General features: G+C 42.2%; 1 protein-coding gene across 5 annotated transcripts in view; it reads right to left on the bottom strand.

The window, feature by feature from the left end:
• The window catches only part of SLC25A1 (solute carrier family 25 member 1), a 44161-nt gene extending 29700 nt beyond the window's left edge, over positions 1–14461 (bottom strand). The window contains exon 1 of one of the 5 annotated variants that reach the window (XM_056531774.1): positions 14175–14461. In XM_056531774.1, coding sequence (XP_056387749.1) covers positions 14175–14331 — 157 coding nt within the window. In that variant the 5' untranslated portion in view covers positions 14332–14461. Of the gene's footprint in view, positions 1–13918; positions 14151–14174 lie in introns of those variants that run through there. The other 4 variants (XM_056531804.1, XM_056531813.1, XM_056531784.1 and 1 more) reach the window with 4 other exon arrangements.
• Between the last annotated feature and the right edge of the window lie 6494 nt (positions 14462–20955).

Here is a 20955-nt window from a genome sequence, read left to right on the forward strand (position 1 = left end):
GGGGAACTCTGCTGCACCTAATGTAGGGGGGGACTCTGCTGCACCTAATGTGGGGGGGACTCTGCATGCACCTAATGTGGGGGGGACTCTGCTGCACCTAATGTGGGGGGAACTCTGCTGCACCTAATGTGGGGGGACTCTGCTGCCACCTAATGTGGGGGGACTCTGCTGCACCTAATGTGGGGGGAACTCTGCTGCACCTAATGTGGGGGGGAACTCTGCTGCACCTAATGTGGGGGGACTCTGCTGCACCTAATGTGGGGGGAACTCTGCTGCACCTAATGTGGGGGGAACTCTGCCATGAACCCCTAATGTGGGGGGAACTCTGATGCCCTAATGTGGGGGGAACTCTGCTGCACCTAATGTGGGGGGAACTCTGCTGCACCTAATGTGGGGGGAACTCTGCTGCACCTAATGTGGGGGGAACTCTGCTGCACCTAATGTGGGGGGAACTCTGCTGCACCTAATGTGGGGGGAACTCTGCTGCACCTAATGTGGGGGGAACTCTGCTGCACCTAATGTGGGGGAACTCTGCTGCACCTAATGTGGGGGGAACTCTGCTGCACCTAATGTGGGGGGGAACTCTGCTGCACCTAATGTGGGGGGAACTCTGTGCCGCACCTTAACGTGGGGGGGGAACTGTGCCGCACTTAACGTGGGGGGGGGGAACTGTGCCGCACCTAATGTGAACTGTGCCGCACCTAACATGGGGGGAACTGTGCTGCACCTAATGTGGGGGCCTGACGCCGGGCCCTAGAGCGTGACGTGGTGGACATCAAGGGTGGGGGGGGCCTCCATGTCCATTTTGCTTGGGGGACCCCCAAATTCCTTTAAAACGGCCCTGATCACAGCTAAGGGAAACCCGGATATGTAAAGCAGTGTTCTCCAGACTGTGTCCCTCAAGGTGCTGCCCAGACAGCCATGCAGGGAGTTGTAGTTTGGAGACCACTGATGTAAGGTATTGTGGTGTGCCATTAACCCCTCAGTTATGGAACTTGTTTATGTGAGCATTTTTTCACCAGTCTTTCCCCCCCCCCCCCCCCCCCCCCCCCCCCCCCCAGGCTCCATCTCTTATGAGGTTTATCAACACCCGTGCAGAGGAAACGTTGACCAGTTGCCTATAGCAACTAATCAGAACGCTTCTTTAGTTTTTTTAGGCCCTTTATAAAATAAAGTATTCTGATTAGTTGCTATGGGCAACTGGTCATTTTAACAATACCTCCTGCCCATGTGTGTGGTGAGATAGAGATGTACATTTTATCAGATCTTGAGGGCACTACTGTATGACGACAATTCTGTCTGCAGTTTTTCTCACATCTCTCAAATTACAAAGAGCGGGAGAGAAGTAAGTGCACACATGTTTTTCTGGTAAAATCTTCCTCTACTCCCTCTCCCCCCCCAGCCCCTGGGTCCATCCTTTCTTGTTTTATTACGCCCAATAATTCCTTTCATAGAGCGGTGTCATCAGAAAGCCTAGGAGCCACAACCTGTACTTTACAGCACTTACATTCTATTAAGAGGGGGAAAAAAGGAAAGTGAATGCAGAAAAATATAATAATACTGTATAAAGGATCAGGTCTATAAGACACATTTTAGAACTACTTTCCTGCTGGAGGGAAAATAAACAAGAATTGGAATCTGCACAATGGTGGTCAATAATAAAATGGTGGTAGGAGCTGTAAATGTGATCCTTCTTCTGGAAATAATTCAGGCTGGGTCAAAAATAAGTATTTGGCCCTGAAATTTCACTTTGGTGCAGAATGAATTAGTAAGGGCTAGAGGTGTCAGAAAAAAAAATTGATACTGTCAAATATTGCGATATTTCCATTAGACAATACTAGTATCGATTCAAAATATGTTCGGATCGATCTTTTATAAACTATTTATAAGTAACATTTACTGTATAACACATAAGGTGATTTTAGTATGTACCTGGCAGGCAGTAATGGACATGCTTAGGAAGGATCTGCGCTTGTCTTGGCGCTAAATGGCTATGTTGTGAGATTAACATAATACTGTGGCTAGCTTTTTGTGAACTGGTATTTCCAATTTGACTTTTTTTTTGACTACAAATCCCACAATTCCATTTCCCTCCCTCCCCACACATCAGCCACCCCACCCATTGAAACATAATGAGCTGCATCCATTCAAAAGACCTGTGGTTTTCAGTCAGGGTGCCTACAGCTGTTGCATTAGTTTGCAGATTGATCCCTCCACCCATTGAAGCAGACAGGCTCCCTGACATCAGGTGACTAGTGAGTCAGCTCTCGGCCGCATTGCAAGCTGGGAAAAATGCGAGACAACAGTCATTTTGTATGCTGGTAAAAATAAATATTGGAGTGAAAATCACAGAAAAATTGTGAGAAAACGATCAAACACAGGTACAGACACTATATTATGAACTGCAATAACTTTATAGCCCCTGTAGCATAGTCAAATAAAAAAAATCCTGGAATACCCCTTTAGACCCCCGACCACTAGTTAGCAGCGCACCGCACAAGAGCCTGTATTCACCAGCTCTGTCCCGCCCCCACCCTTAGACTTGCATTGAGGGGGTGGGTGTGACATCACACGGGGGCGGAGTCGTGACGTCACGATCTTCCGTTCTCGTGGTCGGGATGGTATTAGCCTGAGGGCCTCCAGCAGTTCCAGAAGCCGTTACAGGTGGGTGCCCGCATGGTAGAATGCGGGGGTCCCCAGCGGCGGGACTCCCGCCATCAGACATCTTATCACCTATCCTTTGGATAGGGGAATAAGATGTCTAGGGGTGGAGTACCCCTTTAAGGACCAGGCCAATTTTATTTCTGCGTTTTCGTTTTTTCCTCCTCGCCTTCTAAAATCCATAACTCTTTTACATTTCCATCTACAGACCCATATAAGGGCTTGTTTTTTGCGTGACCAATTGTACTTTGTAATGAAACCTCTCATTTTACCATAAAATGTACGGCGAACCCAAAAAAAATTATTTTCGGGGAGAAAATGTAAATGAAAACCACAATTTTGCACATTACGGGATCATTAACATTATACGCACACAGCGATACCAAATATGTTTCTAAAAAAAAAAAATTACGCTTTTTCGAGGGTCAAATGGGAAAAACTGACAATTTTCATTTTTATTGGGGGAGGCGATTTTTTTTTTTTTTTTTTTTTTTTTTTTTTTTTTTTTCTTTTTTTTTACACTTAGGGGACTATCTATAGCAATCATTTGATTGCTAATACTGTTCAGTGCTATGCATAGGACACAGCACTGATCAGTATTATTGGTGATCTTCTGCTCTGGTCTGCTCAATCTCAGACCAGAGCAGGAGACGCTGGGAGACTGGACGGAGGCAGCTGAGGGGACCTCCGTCCGCCATTACAGATGTTAGGATCCCCGCAGCAGCGCTGCATGCGATTCGATCATCTATATTAACATGCGCATTGCCGCTGATGCCGTGATCTGTACTGATCACTGCATCTAAGGGGTTAATGGCAGGCATCCGCACGATCGCGGGTGTCGGCCATTACCGGCGGGTCCCCGGCTGCTGCTAGCAGCCGGAACCTGCCGTGCATGATGCTCCGATGCTCGCGGTCATACACAGGACTTAAATGTACGTCCTGGTGTGCGAAGTACCGCCAAACCATGACGTACATTTACGTCCATGGTCAAGAGTCCGGACCCACAGAAGAGCAGTACGATGCAGGCGGACAGCAGTGACCAAGCACTCTGGGCACCAGGGAGGACTCTGGGCACCAGAGAGGGGAACGATGCACTGAATGACACATACTACAGGGAAAAAAGACAGGTGTCCATCAAGATCAACCAGGGAAAAGAAGAGGATGTGTAAGAAGGAAGACTTCATAGGTACATTTTAGAACTTTGTTTCCTCCTAATAATTTAGAGGAAGGTTGAATAAAAATTACTTCAATGCATAAATAAATTAAACCTTGAGGTGCGTTCACATGTTCATAACTCGCAGTATGGATAGATCCGCTATGAGTTTCACTACCACTTACTTCAATGGGTCCACCGACAATCTACAAATCTGCCACTATCGCAGATTTTTCCATGGACCCATTGAAGTAAATGGTAAAAGAGACACAGAATGTGTAGGCAGATAAGAACCATTTGGCCTATCTAGTCTGCCCAATAAGATCAATAGTCCATGGCCCTATCTTATATGGAGGATAGCCTTATGCCTATTCCTATGTTATATGAAGGATAGCCTTATGCCTATCCCATACGTGATTAATAAAGAAGTATCATGGAGAAAAACTTATCTCCTATATGAAGGATAGGGGATAAGTTTTAGATCACGGGGGGTCTGAGCGTTTAGAGCCCTGGCTCTCCTTCACAGTGGCACGTCACTGCCCCCTCCATATAGCTCTATGGGAGAGCCGTTCGGCAATTGCCCAACAAAAGAAACCACCTATGAAAGGTGTCAAAAAATATAATAAAGCAAGTGCAGAGACCTTTTATATCAGCTGCTTTTTCCCTTGTAAGCTGTAACGTCTCATCACAAAAAGCAGAGCTCCCTCATCTCCTGTAAGCAGGGGACCAGACCAGTGATGTTAAGGGGGGAACTGGTATAACTAAGGAATCTAATGAGCAATAAAACCAGATCCCCTTCACTTCACTGGTCTCCTTCCCTGCTGACAGGAGGGGGGGGGGGGGGCAGAGAATTGCTCTTTATGATGTGACATTACAGCTTACAAGGGTATCTGATATGGAAGATCTTTGCACTATGGCTAAAAACATATGTTAATAAGTTGCTTTATTCTACTTTTTGATGCCATACACAGGTTGTTTCTTATAGCAGAAAACCTCTTTATTATCTTTTAGAAATTATTTGTCTATACTAAGGATATAACTAGCACACTTTAGCAATATATTAACATACATCTGACCTATTGATAGTACATAGGCATTGTACACATTTAAAGAGGTATTCCAGGATTTTCCCTTCAGCCTTTGAGCACATGATGCAAAGTTACAATACTGTGTAATTTGCTTCTATTACCTCCATGCACTGCTTTGTCCCATATCCGGAAGTCCTGTAATGCAATTCTTTATATTTTACTGTTGTTTCTGACCTTCCCCAGCATTCCATGCGCCCAAACACAATGGGGGAGATTTGTCAAGTCTCGATCTGAGGAAAAGTTGACCAGTTGCCAATAGAAATGTATAAAACAGTATTATAACTTGGAATCATTGGTTCAAAGGCTAAAGAAAAAATCCTGGAATACTCCCCTTGAGGACACACAAATTTTTCATTTTTGTACCTTTTTATTTTCCTCCTCAACTTTTAAAAATCATAACACTTTAAATTTTTAGCCTACAGACCTATATGAGGGCTTTTTTTTTTTGCATCACCAATTGTACTTTGCAATGACATCAATCATTGCACCACAAAATCTATGGCAAAACAAAAATAAAATTATTTATGGGGCAAAATTGATAGGATTTTTGATAGCTTTTTATAAATTGTTATTATTATTATTTTTTTATGTATATGCCATTGACTGTGCGGTTTTAAAAAAAATATAGGAAAGGGGATGGTCCAAATATTTATGAGGGAAGGGGTTAATTCACAATTTACAAAATTTTTTTTTTTTAGTTTTTTTTTCCCTATTACTTGCAAGTTTCAGATTACAGCATTGATCAGTGTCAACTGCGCTCCATTGCTCCATTCTGTTGAGGCTTCCTAGAGCATTAGAGCACCAATCGAGCGGATGGAGGCAGGGAAATGCCCTCCCGTCGTCCTCTCAGCTGATCAGGACCCCGCCAAATCACCGATAGCCACAGGGACCATCCCGCTATGATGCACACTCAGCTACTGAGCGCACATTATAGAACGAGAGTGGGCACAGAGGGGGAGATTTATCAAAACCTGTGCAGAGGAAAACTTGCCCAGTTGCCCATAGCAACCAATCAGCTTGCTGCTTTCATTTTTATGAAGGCCTGTGAAAAATGAAAGAAGCAATCTGATTGGTTGCTATGGGCAACTGGGCAAGTTTTCCTCTGCACAGGTTTTGATAAATCTCCCCCAGAGAGTACATTTACGCCCTGAGTCCTTAAGGTGTTAAATTATCTTTATTCATAAGTATGACAAGTTTAGGGAGACTTAGCAAAGCCTGTGTAGGGAAAGAGTGCTGCAGTTACCCATATGAACCAGATCGCTTCTATTATTTTTTCAGAGGCCTTTTTAAAAGTGAAAGAAGTGATCTGATTGGTTGTTATGGGCAACTCCACTACTCCTTCTCTACACAGGTTTTGATAAATCTCCCTCTTGGTCTTACTCAGGGCCTTATATGACTTTATATGTGATTTGATCTGTAGTGTAATACAGGCGGCCATAACTTGTTTTCCAAATTGGTTTATAGATTTCTACAACATGTTCCTTCAGGTGTGTAGACTAAAGGTTTGCACAGCTGTAAAACATGGAGCTTCTCCAGTGGGAGACACAATGGCCCTCATTTACTATTGCAAACCTGACATGTTTTGTCGGGTTGTGCGTCAGAAATTCTATCTGCGCCAGATTTTGCGGCAGAATTGGAAAAAACCCGACAAACTCTCCATTTTGCTGGGAAAACCCTAAAAAGGGGCGTGGTCGCCAGGAAAGGGGCGTGGTCTCTGAAAAGGGGTGGGTTCCCGACATTTTCACAAAAACACTACATATTTACTAAGGTTTCCACATAAAATGTGGTGGATGTGAGATGAGGAAAACCCGACAGGTCAGAGCATGTGTAAAAAAAAAAGCAAAGTGTAGGGAAAGTGGAAAATGTAGGGAAACCTTAGTAAATACCGTGGGGAAAAAATTGTAGGGAATTAAAACCCACAAAGAAACCTAAACTCCACTCTTAGTAAATAAGGGCCAATCTATTGTACTATCCTGAAAAAAAATACAGGGGAAACCAAGGATTAGCCATTGGCTGAAAGTACACTAGTGAGGGTAGGATCGCAGCCTGTACTTGGAGCGCACTCTGTTAGAGAAGAATGCGAGAATGCAGAGGAATTGTCACGCTCTGCACTCTGGCTACAAGCTCCGGCCGTGAGCGCAGTGTCCCGTGGTCCCCGTCTGCCGTTGGGGCTGAGATCCGCATCGCGGGACGCTGCCTCTGTGTCTCAGCTCCGGCGCGTGGGTCCCCGTCTCCTAGGGCGCGCACACACAGGAGCTCTGAAATTTAAAGGGCCAGTGCGCCCATAATTAGTGTTTGCACCTGACACCACATTATAAGTCCCTGCCCCTCCTACACTTCCCTGCCAGATCTTCAGTGCCCCTAGCCTGAGATTAAGCATTCCATATTGCCTGTTTGCCTTACCCATGTATCCAGACCTTCCCGCTACGTTATCTGACTCCGCACCTTTGCCGCCTGCCTTGACCTTCTGCTACATTTGACTTCGCTACTGCCTTATCCTCTGGTACCTCGCCTTGCCCAGCTACCTGTGTGGTCGAGCCGTGTCGGGGGTAGCTACCTGGGTGTTGCCTGCCACAGCAAGCCCATCCTGCCTTGCGGCGGGCTCTGGTGAAGACCAGGGGCACCTTAGACTCCGCTCCCCAATACGGTCCGTGTCATCAGCCACACAGGTTAGAGGATCCACATCCAGCTCCGTTCCAGGAATGCTGACAATTGAAGAAAGCTACTCATTGTTACAGATGCAGAAACTACCTGAGCTGCTCCTATAAACTACCTGCCAGACGTTGGCTGAAGAGCTTGCCATCAGTTCTTTATACATTATACCATTTCTGTTAATTTTTTTACGGCTTTTTATACAATTACGATCAAAATTATTTTATAAAACAAAATGCTCCACAGAACTGTATTAATATTACCTTATAATATGATATAACATTACAGAAAGATAAACCAAGTTGTATGACAATAAGAAACACTACAGCGATGTCGATTTTTATCATTCCCCCTGGGGAGCCATTACTAGAAAGAAGAAAATAGTGAATCAAATAAAACAGGCAGAGGCAGGGAAATACAGTTATCAGCCGTGTGTATTATCTGAATGGTGCAAGCCGTAGTAAGGTGGTGAAGGGCACTGCAACCTCTCATTGAGAAAAAATACCATCTACAGGTAGAGTTGCCACCAGGCTGGTATTTTACCAGCACAGCCGGTATTTTGGCCACCCTGACGGTATTTTTATATTAAAAATACCGGCAGTGCAATGCATTTATCCAACTAATCCTCCAACTCCAGGAATGTTGCACCATATACTATAACAGTGTTTCCCAACCAGAGCGCCTCCGCATGCTGGGAGTTGTAATTCTGCAACAGCTGAAGGCACCCCTAGTTGGGAAGCAATAACCTATACTATATACTACTATATAGTCCAACATGCTGGGAGTTGTAGATTTCATTTGGGGCAGCTGCTGAGCCACAAGCTGTATCAGGGCATGCTGGGAGTTGAAGTTAGTAACTAACTAAAACTTCCAAATTTGATTAAAAAAAAACAATCAAAAAGTCACATCAAAACAAAAATGGTACTGTTAAAAACTATGGTATGAGGGCTCATTTTTTTGAGCCGTGATCTGAAGTTTTTAGCGGTACCGTTTATGTATTTATCACTTTTTATTCATTTTTTCTTGATATAAAAAGTGATCAAAAATAAGCTATTTTGGACTTTGGACTTTTTTTGCGCATACGCCATTGACTGTGCGGTTTAATTAACAATACATTTTTATAATTCGGACATTTCCGCACGCGGCGATACCACATATGTTAATTGACACTGTTTATTTTTTTTAAATGGGAAAAGGGGGGTGATTCAAACTTTTATAAGGGAAGGGGTTAAATGATCTTTATTCACTTTTTTTTCACTTTTTTTTAGCAATGTTATAGCTCCCATAGCGGGCTATGACACTGCACACACTGATCTTTTACATTGATCAATGGTTTCTCATAGGAAACCATTGATCAATGATTCTGCCGCTTGACTGCTCCTGCCTGGATCTCAGGCACTGAGCAGTCATTCGGCGATCGGACAGCGAAGAGGCAGGTACGGACCCTCCTGCTGTCCTGTAAGCTGTTCGGGATGCCGAACAGCCCCCTGAGCTAACCGGCAATGGTTACCTTTCACTTTAGACGCAGTGTTCAACTGCGATCAGTGCCGCACGCTATTAGCCACGTGGCGCCGCGTTATAGACAGGGAGTAGGCTGAGGGCGTACAGGTACGCCATCCGTCCCGAACAGGTTAAAGAGTACCGTTCACCAAATTGAACTTTTAATATATTGTTCCTTATGTAATTATAAGACACTTTGCTATTTACTTGCTGTTAAAATTCTCAACCTTTATATGTTTTAATGTGATTGAAAAAACGGCCACTAGGTGGCTCTGTTCTGTTCCCTGTCGCAAGTCAAACAGTTAGTTTGGTCTCCTCCCAGCCTGGCAGGAGACCAAACTCAGAAAGTGTGTGCGGCGCATGGCGACAGTGAGGTTGCGCCTGCTGGGAAACGCCCACTTGCTCCTGCTGGGACCTCATACAATGTGAGCAAGGCGAAAGGTATGATACAGAGCTTTTTAAAGCTTGGAAAATGTAGTAGTTAGGGAATATAATCAGAGTTACTGAAGAAAAGAAGATATCCTGCGCGGTAGCTCAAATGCAGGTGTGTTTATTTCAAAACAGCAGCATACATGGACCAGAACAGCAGTGACGACTTTCGATCATCTAGGCGGTCATAATCATACTCAGCACGATTAAGAGCGCCTAGACGATAGAAACGCGTCACTGCTGTTCTGGTCCATGTATGCTGCTGTTTTGAAATAAACACACCTGCATTCGAGCTACCACGCTGGATATAGTCTTTTCTTCAGTATCGTTTCCAGTGTTGTCCGCACTGATCCGTGACACGAGAGGCGAACTGGGGTGAGCTGGATCTTGCTGATCTGGTGTTATAATCTGTGTTAGTTTAGAAAATATGGTTTGATGACAGGTACTCTTTAAATGACAGTAATGCTTACATTTCAGATAAACTTCAGGGCCTGCACGCTGGTGAGCGCAGTAAAACCTGTAGACGGGATCTCCCATGAGGAACACAGGATGTCAATAAAGCTAAGAAATAATATCATTTCTTAGCTCTCCATGTCTCTCCCTTAGTATGCACAATCTGACATTCTAAATGGGCACTGGTTTAATCTCACGCTGCATTCTTGGCATTCAGCGCATTTCCCAGAAACCTATGGAGAGGATACATGTTGGAAGTCCACCAACAACCTTGTGACAAGGTCAGTGAGTAGTTGCTGGTCCTTGAACACTTCTCCCTCACTGCTCTCCTCTTTGGCCTACATAGATTTCCCCTCTCCCCTGCTATTTGCATGAAGTACTTGTTTTGCTGCCTTTCTGCACTACCCAGAAGAGCAAAGGTGAAAGTACAAAGCATCTGAGCAAAATGCTCTGTCAGCGGCTAGTCAGCACATCTGCCGCCCTGGGGGTGACATGTCGCAGCCCATAGACCTGTGATAGGTGGGAGAGGACCTTGTTGATCTGTTTTTTTTTTTTAACTGCTAATACTTTTGTCTATGAGGGATGCCAAGAACGTGCCCACATGTCTACAGACTTTTAGCCAACATTTTCTTTATAGCCAGCCATGCAGGTTAAAGGGGTATTCCAGGAAAAAAATGGCTCCAGAAAGTTAAACAGATGTGTAAATTACTTCTATGAAACAATCTTAATCCTTCCAATAATTATCAGCTGCTGAAGTTGAGTTGTTCTTTTCTGTCTGGCAACAGTGCTCTCTGCTGACACCGCTGTCTGTCTCGGGAACTGCACAGAGTAGAAGAGGTTTGCTATGGGGATTTGCTTCTACTCTGGACAGTTCCTGAGACAGGTGTCACCAGAGAGCACTTAGACAAAAAAAAGAACAACTCAACTTCAGCAGCTCATAAGTACTGAAAGGATTAAGATTTTTTTGATAGAAGTCATTTACAAATCTGTTTAACTTTCTGGAGCCAGTTGATATATAAAAAAATAGTTTTTTCCTGGATAACCCCTTTAAGTTGCATATATGGTGTTTTACAGAATGATGGCATGCTTCTCCAGGCAAAAATATATAAATATAAATATATAAATATGACAAGTAATCTGGAACAAATTTCTATTTAGAAATTCTACCTGGAATCCTAGTGGAATAATAGCCCCTTTAATGTCAATAGTTCCTGATAAATATTTTTTTTTGGGCTTCAAGAATAGAAATGTCCATTTTTCTAGCTTACCTTACATTGACATCAATGGGGCTTGGATTCCAATGGCAATGCATTTTCGAGTGGATTCCGCAGAAGAATTGACATGTTCATTCTTTCTGTGGAGTCCAGAATTTGAATTTCTGCAGCAGATGTTGCCACCCCGGAAATTCTGCTATGTGCACGATGCAGCACAATCCAATTGAAAACAATAGGAATCTGCTGCAACAGAGTTTCTGAGCTGAATATTTCCACCAGATTCTGCTTGGAAATTCCACCATGTGAATAAGGGCCTCACAATGAACTGCTGAGCACATTGTGGAAGACTGACAGACAACCATAAAGAGGCTTTCCTGTATGTAACATTGTATGCTGACCCACATTCCTCTTGGGAAAAACTAAACCTGTTCATGCATTCATTTTATTACCAGCCTATCACTAGGTAACACTTTCTTCTGAGATTCTGGCTTGGCTAATATTCCCTATTCATATTTAAAGGATCTTTGAAGGGGGTTTTGTGGCAAACTTTATTGCTGTCCTGTCCCCAGGATAGATCATCAATATCAGATTAGGGGTGATGCCAACACCCCACCGAACGGCTGTGTCATGGCCATACAGAGCACAATAGAGTAGAAACCGGACAGCTCCATACATTATGTAGTGGCCATTCTGGTTAATGCCGCTCAGCTTTCATTCACTTCAATGGGAGCCGAGCTGCAGTAACCCCACATGGCCACTACATAATGTATGGAGCTGTCTGCTTCCTGCTAATGAGCAAAGTGTCTAGCAAACAGCTAATACGGGGGTGTTGGCCCCCTGCACTCAGATATTGATTACCTTCCTTGAGGAAAGGTCAATAACAATTTATGCATAGAAAACCCCTTTAAAAAGGTCAACTACTCTCTTGCAATCACTTACTATCATTCTGAGGATCCTTAAATGGTTACTTTATGCTCCCCTGATAGGTCTTATAGTCAATAGTACAAATATATACACAGTCAGCTCTGCTGTAGCAGAGCTGAATGAGCTATGCTGCATCTGCAGCAGAGCTGACTGCGTACACCACCCGCAGTGCAGAGAGCAGGGAGATGCAGTGTGTAACCCGCCACCCGCAGTCAATACTGCCAGCCCAGGTCCCCACTGCAATGATAATAAATACGTGGGTTTACCATTGTGTGGAAGGCTAGGTTCATACTGAGGATTTTACAAGCATAATTCAGCTTCAAACCTGCTGTCAATGGGATTACACTCCACGATGCACACTACAGAATTTATAAATTACGAAATTCTGCAGCTGAGAGAATGATCTTGGTCATTCATATGGCGGAATCAGCACAGAATACATTGGCACCTATGGTGGACCTTGCAAGAGATTCCTCAATCTGAACCTAGCCTAAGAGCGACCAAAAAGGTGCAAACCTAAATATATATATATATATATATATATATATATATATATATAGTGGGATGGTCCACGCTATTTGGCGCCAAATTTGCAAGCTAAGTACCTCATATTTTCATAGTTTCATATCTTCATTTATTGCATTACAGCTGTATAGCTTTTCATGTTCTATCTATATACTTATGTTTTATCTATATCTTTGTGCTAGCAGTGTGCTGCTGTATTCTCCTGTTGCTACATGACTTTCTTATGTCATATAGTTTAGTCAACTCAATGTAAATGTGCTGCCAATGCCCCTTTCTCATTGGACAAGCTTGTGTTGCAGCGACTTGAAGATAGCAGTATCGCTCAGCAATGCCACATGCAATCTTAGTCAATGGTTTTGCTCTACAACTTAGATGCAACTTGCTGTCGCTAGTATGAAATCGCCATGTAGCCTTAAAGGGGTACTCCGGTGGAAAACTTTTTTTTTTTTAATCAACTGGTGGCAGAAAGTTAAACAGATTTGTAAATTACTTCTATTAAAAAATCTTAATCCTTCCTGTACTTATTAACTGCTGAATGCTACAGAGGAAATTAATTTCTTTTTGGAACACAGAGCTCTCTGCTGACCACACGACCACAGTGCTCTCTGCTGACATCTCTGTCCATTTTAGGAACTGTCTAGAGCAGCATATCTTTGCTAAGGGGATTTTCTCCTAGTCTGGACAGTTCTTAAAATGGACAGAGGTGTCAGCAGAGAGCACTGTGCTTGTGAGGTCAGTAGAAAGCTTTGTGTTCCAAAAAGAAAATAGTTTCCTCTGTAGTATTCAGCAACTAATAAGTACTGGAAGGATTAAGATTTTTTTTAATAGAAGTACCCCTTTAAGTCATAATTCGTCATGTGACTCATGGCGGAGAATCTGATTATCTTCCATTATCTTTATTCATAGTAAAATACAATGCCCGAGATGTATTATTACTCTGCCAAATTTATCACACTAATATATACATTAAACATGTCCCAGCCAAACCAATCGTCTTCTAACTGTGGCCCTCCAGCTGTTGCAAAACTACAACGCCCGGCATGCCTGGACAGCCGTTGGCTGTCCAGGCATGCTGGGCGTTGTAGTTTTGCAACAGCTGGAGGGTCACTGTTTGGAGACCATTGGGCTATAGTAATGGTTCCCTCATTGAATTAAATAACATTTTTTCAATGAAATGAATGGCAGTAAGTGCATCAAAGTCCCACTGCCAGTCACTTATTGAGGGGCACAGAGTCTGCACATCCAGAAACAATCGCTTATATGGACTATCACGATATGGGGGTCTTTATCACAATATTGCCATTGCTTTACTCCAATACCTTCTAGTACACAACCTGTTGGCAAGGTAGGTGATGGAGGGAAGTGCCCCAGCAATCCCGAGAACCAGTTCATTCATCTGCCCCAGTACATACAGCGATCCCTGTGACCCAGCCAGCTGTGTTATTACCGGGCATCGTGTCTGTCCTGCCCATCTGATGCCAACCGGCCACACTCCCAGTGACAGCTCCAGGATGAAGTTTCCCCTGCCGCACAGTACTGGGGGCACGCACATCTTCCTCCTCTATGGCTACTAACCTGCTAAGATGGCTTTGCCCGGGTGGGTCAGCTTGGCACCCCCGGCGGGTGCAGCGGCTGCCAGGCTCCTCAGCCGAGTCCTGTCAGAGAACGGAGGGAACCCCGGCAGAGGTGACACATGGGCAGGCAGCAGCGGGGAGCCCGGCTTGGAGCACATGGTAGTTATGCCAGGGGGACAGGTCACACAGGTCGTGAAGGGACTGGGATGTGGGGCTCAGGACTGGGGTGACACTGGTTCCGGCAGCCGATGTGTCCGGGATCCGGGGAAGGGGGTGGTGCTGCCGGTTCTGCCTCCTGCCTTGGGCCGCACCCCGCTCTACGTGAAAAACACGAAGCACCACCCCAGGGGAGGAACGGGAGGCTGAGAAACCACTGGTATACAGGGAGAAGGACCTTTATACACAGTGTACATGTATGTGTTATACACTGTGCACATGTATGTGTTATACACTGTGCACATGTATGTGTTATACACAGTGCACATGTATGTGTTATACACAGTGCACATGTATGTGTTATACACAGTGCACATTTATGTGTTATACACTGTGTACATGTATGTGTTATACACAGTGTACATGTATGTGTTATACACAGTGCACATGTATGTGTTATACACTGTGCACATGTATGTGTTATACACAGTGTACATGTATGTGTTATACACAGTGCACATGTATGTGTTATACACTGTGCACATGTATGTGTTATACACAGTGCACATTTATGTGTTATACACAGTGCACATTTATGTGTTATACACAGTGCACATGTATGTGTTATACACAGTGCACATGTATGTGTTATACACAGTGCACATGTATGTGTTATACACTGTGCACATGTATGTGTTATACACTGTGCACATGTATGTGTTATACACTGTGTACATGTATGTGTTATACACTGTGCACATGTATGTGTTATACACTGTGCACATGTATGTGTTATACACTGTGCACATGTATGTGTTATACACAGTGCACATGTATGTGTTATACACAGTGCACATGTATGTGTTATACACAGTGCACATGTATGTGTTATACACAGTGCACATGTATGTGTTATACACAGTGCACATGTATGTGTTATACACAGTGCACATGTATGTGTTATACACAGTGCACATGTATGTGTTATACACAGTGCACATGTATGTGTTATACACAGTGCACATGTATGTGTTATACACAGTGCACATGTATGTGTTATACACTGTGCACATGTATGTGTTATACACAGTGCACATGTATGTGTTATACACAGTGCACATGTATGTGTTATACACAGTGCACATGTATGTGTTATACACAGTGCACATGTATGTGTTATACACAGTGCACATGTATGTGTTATACACAGTGCACATGTATGTGTTATACACAGTGCACATGTATGTGTTATACACAGTGCACATGTATGTGTTATACACAGTGCACATGTATGTGTTATACACAGTGCACATGTATGTGTTATACACTGTGCACATGTATGTGTTATATACAGTGCACATTTATGTGTTATACACAGTGCACATTTATGTGTTATACACAGTGCACATGTATGTGTTATACACAGTGCACATGTATGTGTTATACACAGTGCACATGTATGTGTTATACACTGTGCACATGTATGTGTTATACACTGTGCACATGTATGTGTTATACACTGTGCACATGTATGTGTTATACACTGTGCACATGTATGTGTTATACACTGTGCACATGTATGTGTTATACACTGTGTACATGTATGTGTTATACACTGTGCACATGTATGTGTTATACACTGTGCACATGTATGTGTTATACACAGTGCACATGTATGTGTTATACACAGTGCACATGTATGTGTTATACACAGTGCACATGTATGTGTTATACACAGTGCACATGTATGTGTTATACACAGTGCACATGTATGTGTTATACACAGTGCACATGTATGTGTTATACACAGTGCACATGTATGTGTTATACACAGTGCACATGTATGTGTTATACACAGTGCACATGTATGTGTTATACACTGTGCACATGTATGTGTTATACACTGTGCACATGTATGTGTTATACACAGTGCACATGTATGTGTTATACACTGTGCACATGTATGTGTTATACACTGTGCACATGTATGTGTTATACACAGTGCACATGTATGTGTTATACACAGTGCACATGTATGTGTTATACACAGTGCACATGTATGTGTTATACACAGTGCACATGTATGTGTTATACACAGTGCACATGTATGTGTTATACACAGTGCACATGTATGTGTTATACACAGTGCACATGTATGTGTTATACACTGTGCACATGTATGTGTTATACACAGTGTACATGTATGTGTTATACACAGTGCACATGTATGTGTTATACACAGTGCACATGTATGTGTTATACACAGTGCACATGTATGTGTTATACACAGTGCACATGTATGTGTTATACACAGTGCACATGTATGTGTTATACACAGTGTACATGTATGTGTTATACACAGTGCACATTTATGTGTTATACACAGTGCACATGTATGTGTTATACACTGTGCACATGTATGTGTTATACACAGTGCACATGTATGTGTTATACACAGTGCACATGTATGTGTTATACACAGTGCACATGTATGTGTTATACACAGTGCACATGTATGTGTTATACACAGTGCACATGTATGTGTTATACACAGTGTACATTTATGTGTTATACACAGTGTACATTTATGTGTTATACACAGTGTACATTTATGTGTTATACACAGTGTACATTTATGTGTTATACACAGTGCACATGTATGTGTTATACACAGTGTACATGTATGTGTTATACACAGTGCACATGTATGTGTTATACACTGTGTACATGTATGTGTTATACACAGTGTACATGTATGTGTTATACACTGTGCACATGTATGTGTTATACACAGTGTACATGTATGTGTTATACACAGTGCACATGTATGTGTTATACACAGTGCACATGTATGTGTTATACACTGTGTACATGTATGTGTTATACACTGTGCACATGTATGTGTTATACACTGTGCACATGTATGTGTTATACACAGTGCACATGTATGTGTTATACACTGTGCACATGTATGTGTTATACACTGTGCACATGTATGTGTTATACACAGTGTACATGTATGTGTTATACACAGTGCACATGTATGTGTTATACACAGTGCACATGTATGTGTTATACACAGTGCACATGTATGTGTTATACACAGTGCACATGTATGTGTTATACACAGTGCACATGTATGTGTTATACACAGTGCACATGTATGTGTTATACACAGTGCACATGTATGTGTTATACACAGTGTACATTTATGTGCTATACACAGTGTACATGTATGTGTTATACACAGTGTACATGTATGTGTTATACACAGTGCACATGTATGTGTTATACACAGTGTACATGTATGTGTTATACACAGTGTACATTTATGTGTTATAGACAGTGTACATGTATGTGTTATACACAGTGCACATTTATGTGTTATACACAGTGCACATGTATGTGTTATACACTGTGCACATGTATGTGTTATACACAGTGCACATGTATGTGTTATACACAGTGCACATGTATGTGTTATACACAGTGTACATGTATGTGTTATACACAGTGTACATTTATGTGTTATACACAGTGTACATTTATGTGTTATACACAGTGTACATTTATGTGTTATACACAGTGTACATGTATGTGTTATACACAGTGCACATGTATGTGTTATACACAGTGCACATGTATGTGTTATACACAGTGCACATGTATGTGTTATACACAGTGCACATGTATGTGTTATACACTGTGCACATGTATGTGTTATACACTGTGCACATGTATGTGTTATACACAGTGTACATGTATGTGTTATACACAGTGTACATGTATGTGTTATACACAGTGCACATGTATGTGTTATACACAGTGCACATTTATGTGTTATACACTGTGTACATGTATGTATTATACACAGTGTACATGTATGTGTTATACACAGTGCACATGTATGTGTTATACACTGTGTACATGTATGTGTTATACACAGTGTACATGTATGTTTTATACACTGTGCACATGTATGTATTATACACAGTGTACATGTATGTGTTATACACAGTGCACATGTATGTGTTATACACAGTGCACATGTATGTGTTATACACTGTGTACATGTATGTGTTATACACTGTGCACATGTATGTGTTATACACTGTGCACATGTATGTGTTATACACAGTGCACATGTATGTGTTATACACTGTGCACATGTATGTGTTATACACTGTGCACATGTATGTGTTATACACTGTGCACATGTATGTGTTATACACAGTGTACATGTATGTGTTATACACAGTGTACATGTATGTGTTATACACAGTGCACATGTATGTGTTATACACTGCACATGTATGTGTTATACACAGTGCACATGTATGTGTTATACACTGCACATGTATGTGTTATACACAGTGCACATGTATGTGTTATACACTGTGCACATGTATGTGTTATACACTGTGCACATGTATGTGTTATACACAGTGTACATGTATGTGTTATACACAGTGTACATGTATGTGTTATACACAGTGTACATGTATGTGTTATACACAGTGCACATGTATGTGTTATACACAGTGCACATTTATGTGTTATACACTGTGTACATGTATGTATTATACACAGTGTACATGTATGTGTTATACACAGTGCACATGTATGTGTTATACACTGTGTACATGTATGTGTTATACACAGTGTACATGTATGTGTTATACACAGTGCACATTTATGTGTTATACACTGTGTACATGTATGTATTATACACAGTGTACATGTATGTATTATACACAGTGTACATTTATGTGTTATACACTGTGTACATGTATGTATTATACACAGTGTACATGTATGTATTATACACTGTGTACATGTATGTTATACAAAGTGCACCTGTATGTATTATATACTGTGTACCTGTATGTATTATACACTGTGTACGTTTGTTATACAAAGTGTACCTGTATGTATTATATACTGTGTACCTGTATGTATTATACACTGTGTACGTTTTTTTATACAAAGTGTACCTGTATGTATTATATACTGTGTACCTGTATGTATTATATACTGTGTACCTGTATGTATTATACACTGTGTACATGTATGTATTATATACAGTTTACATGTATGTATTATATACAGTGTACATGTATGTTATACAAAGTGTACCTGTATGTATTATATACTGTGTACCTGTATGTATTATACACTGTGTACATGTTTGTTATACAAAGTGTACCTGTATGTATTATATACTGTGTACCTCTATGTATTATATACTGTGTACCTCTATGTATTATACACTGTGTACATGTATGTATTATATACAGTGTACAAGTATGTATAATATACAGTGTACATGTATGTATTATATACAGTGTACATGTATGTATTATATACAGTGTACATGTATGTATTATATACAGTGTACATGTATGTATTAGACACTGTGTACCTGTATGTATTATACACTGTGTACATGTATGTATTATATACAGTGTACCTGTATGTATTATACACTGTGTACCTGTATGTATTATATACAGTGTACATGTACACTGTATATGGCTGGAGGCTGTATGTCTGTGGGGAGGGAGGGAGGGGGGGGGGTGCTGCCAACCTAATGTGGGGGGAACTATACTGCAAACTAATGTGGGGGAACATGCTACCTACCTAATGTGGGGGGAACTATACTGCCTACCTAATGTGGGGGGAACTATACTGCCAACCTAATGTGGGGGAAATTATACTGCCAACCTAATGTGGGGGAACATGCTGCCTACCTAATGTGGGTGGAACTATACTGCCTACCTAATGTGGGTGGAACTATACTGCCTACCTAATGTGGGGGGAACTATACTGCCAACCTAATGTGGGGGGAACTATACTGCCAACCTAATGTGGGGGAAATTATACTGCCAACCTAATGTGGGGGAACATGCTGCCTACCTAATGTGGGGGGAACTATACTGCCAACCTAATGTGGGGGAACATGCTGCCAACTAATGTGGGGGAACATGCTGCCTACCTAATGTGGGAGGAACTACACTGCCTACCTAATGTGGGGGAAACTATACTGCCAACCTAATGTGGGGGAAACTATACTGCCAACCTAATGTGGGGGAACATGCTGCCAACTAATGTGGGGGAACATGCTGCCTACCTAATGTGGGGGGAACTATACTGCCTACCTAATGTGGGGGGAACTATACTGCCAACCTAATGTGGGGGGAACATGCTGCCTACCTAATGTGGGGGGAACTACAAGGTACTGTACATTGCGGTAGGAGGGGTAGTCTTATATGGCGAGTATATCCCAAACTCTACATTTTAACTGAAAAGGTTGGGGGTCGTCTTATACACCCAGTCGTCTTATACGCCGGCATATACGGTATGTGGGGGGGGGGTCCTACAGATACAACCGGCCCCTTCAGGCTGACCAAACTGCTGATGCGGCCCCCGATGAATTTGAGTTTGACACCCCTGCTCTAATAATACTGTGTGAGACTGGCGTGCAAATTTTCGCATATGCAAAAATAAACCGCGAATATTACGAATATGCGAATTTAGCGAATATATGACGAATATTCGTCCATATATTCGCGAAATATCGCGAATTCGAATATGGCCTATGCCGCTCAACACTAACCGTATATAAC

This window comes from Hyla sarda, chromosome 1 (genome assembly GCF_029499605.1).
Source record: "Hyla sarda isolate aHylSar1 chromosome 1, aHylSar1.hap1, whole genome shotgun sequence".
Lineage (NCBI taxonomy): Eukaryota > Metazoa > Chordata > Amphibia > Anura > Hylidae > Hyla > Hyla sarda.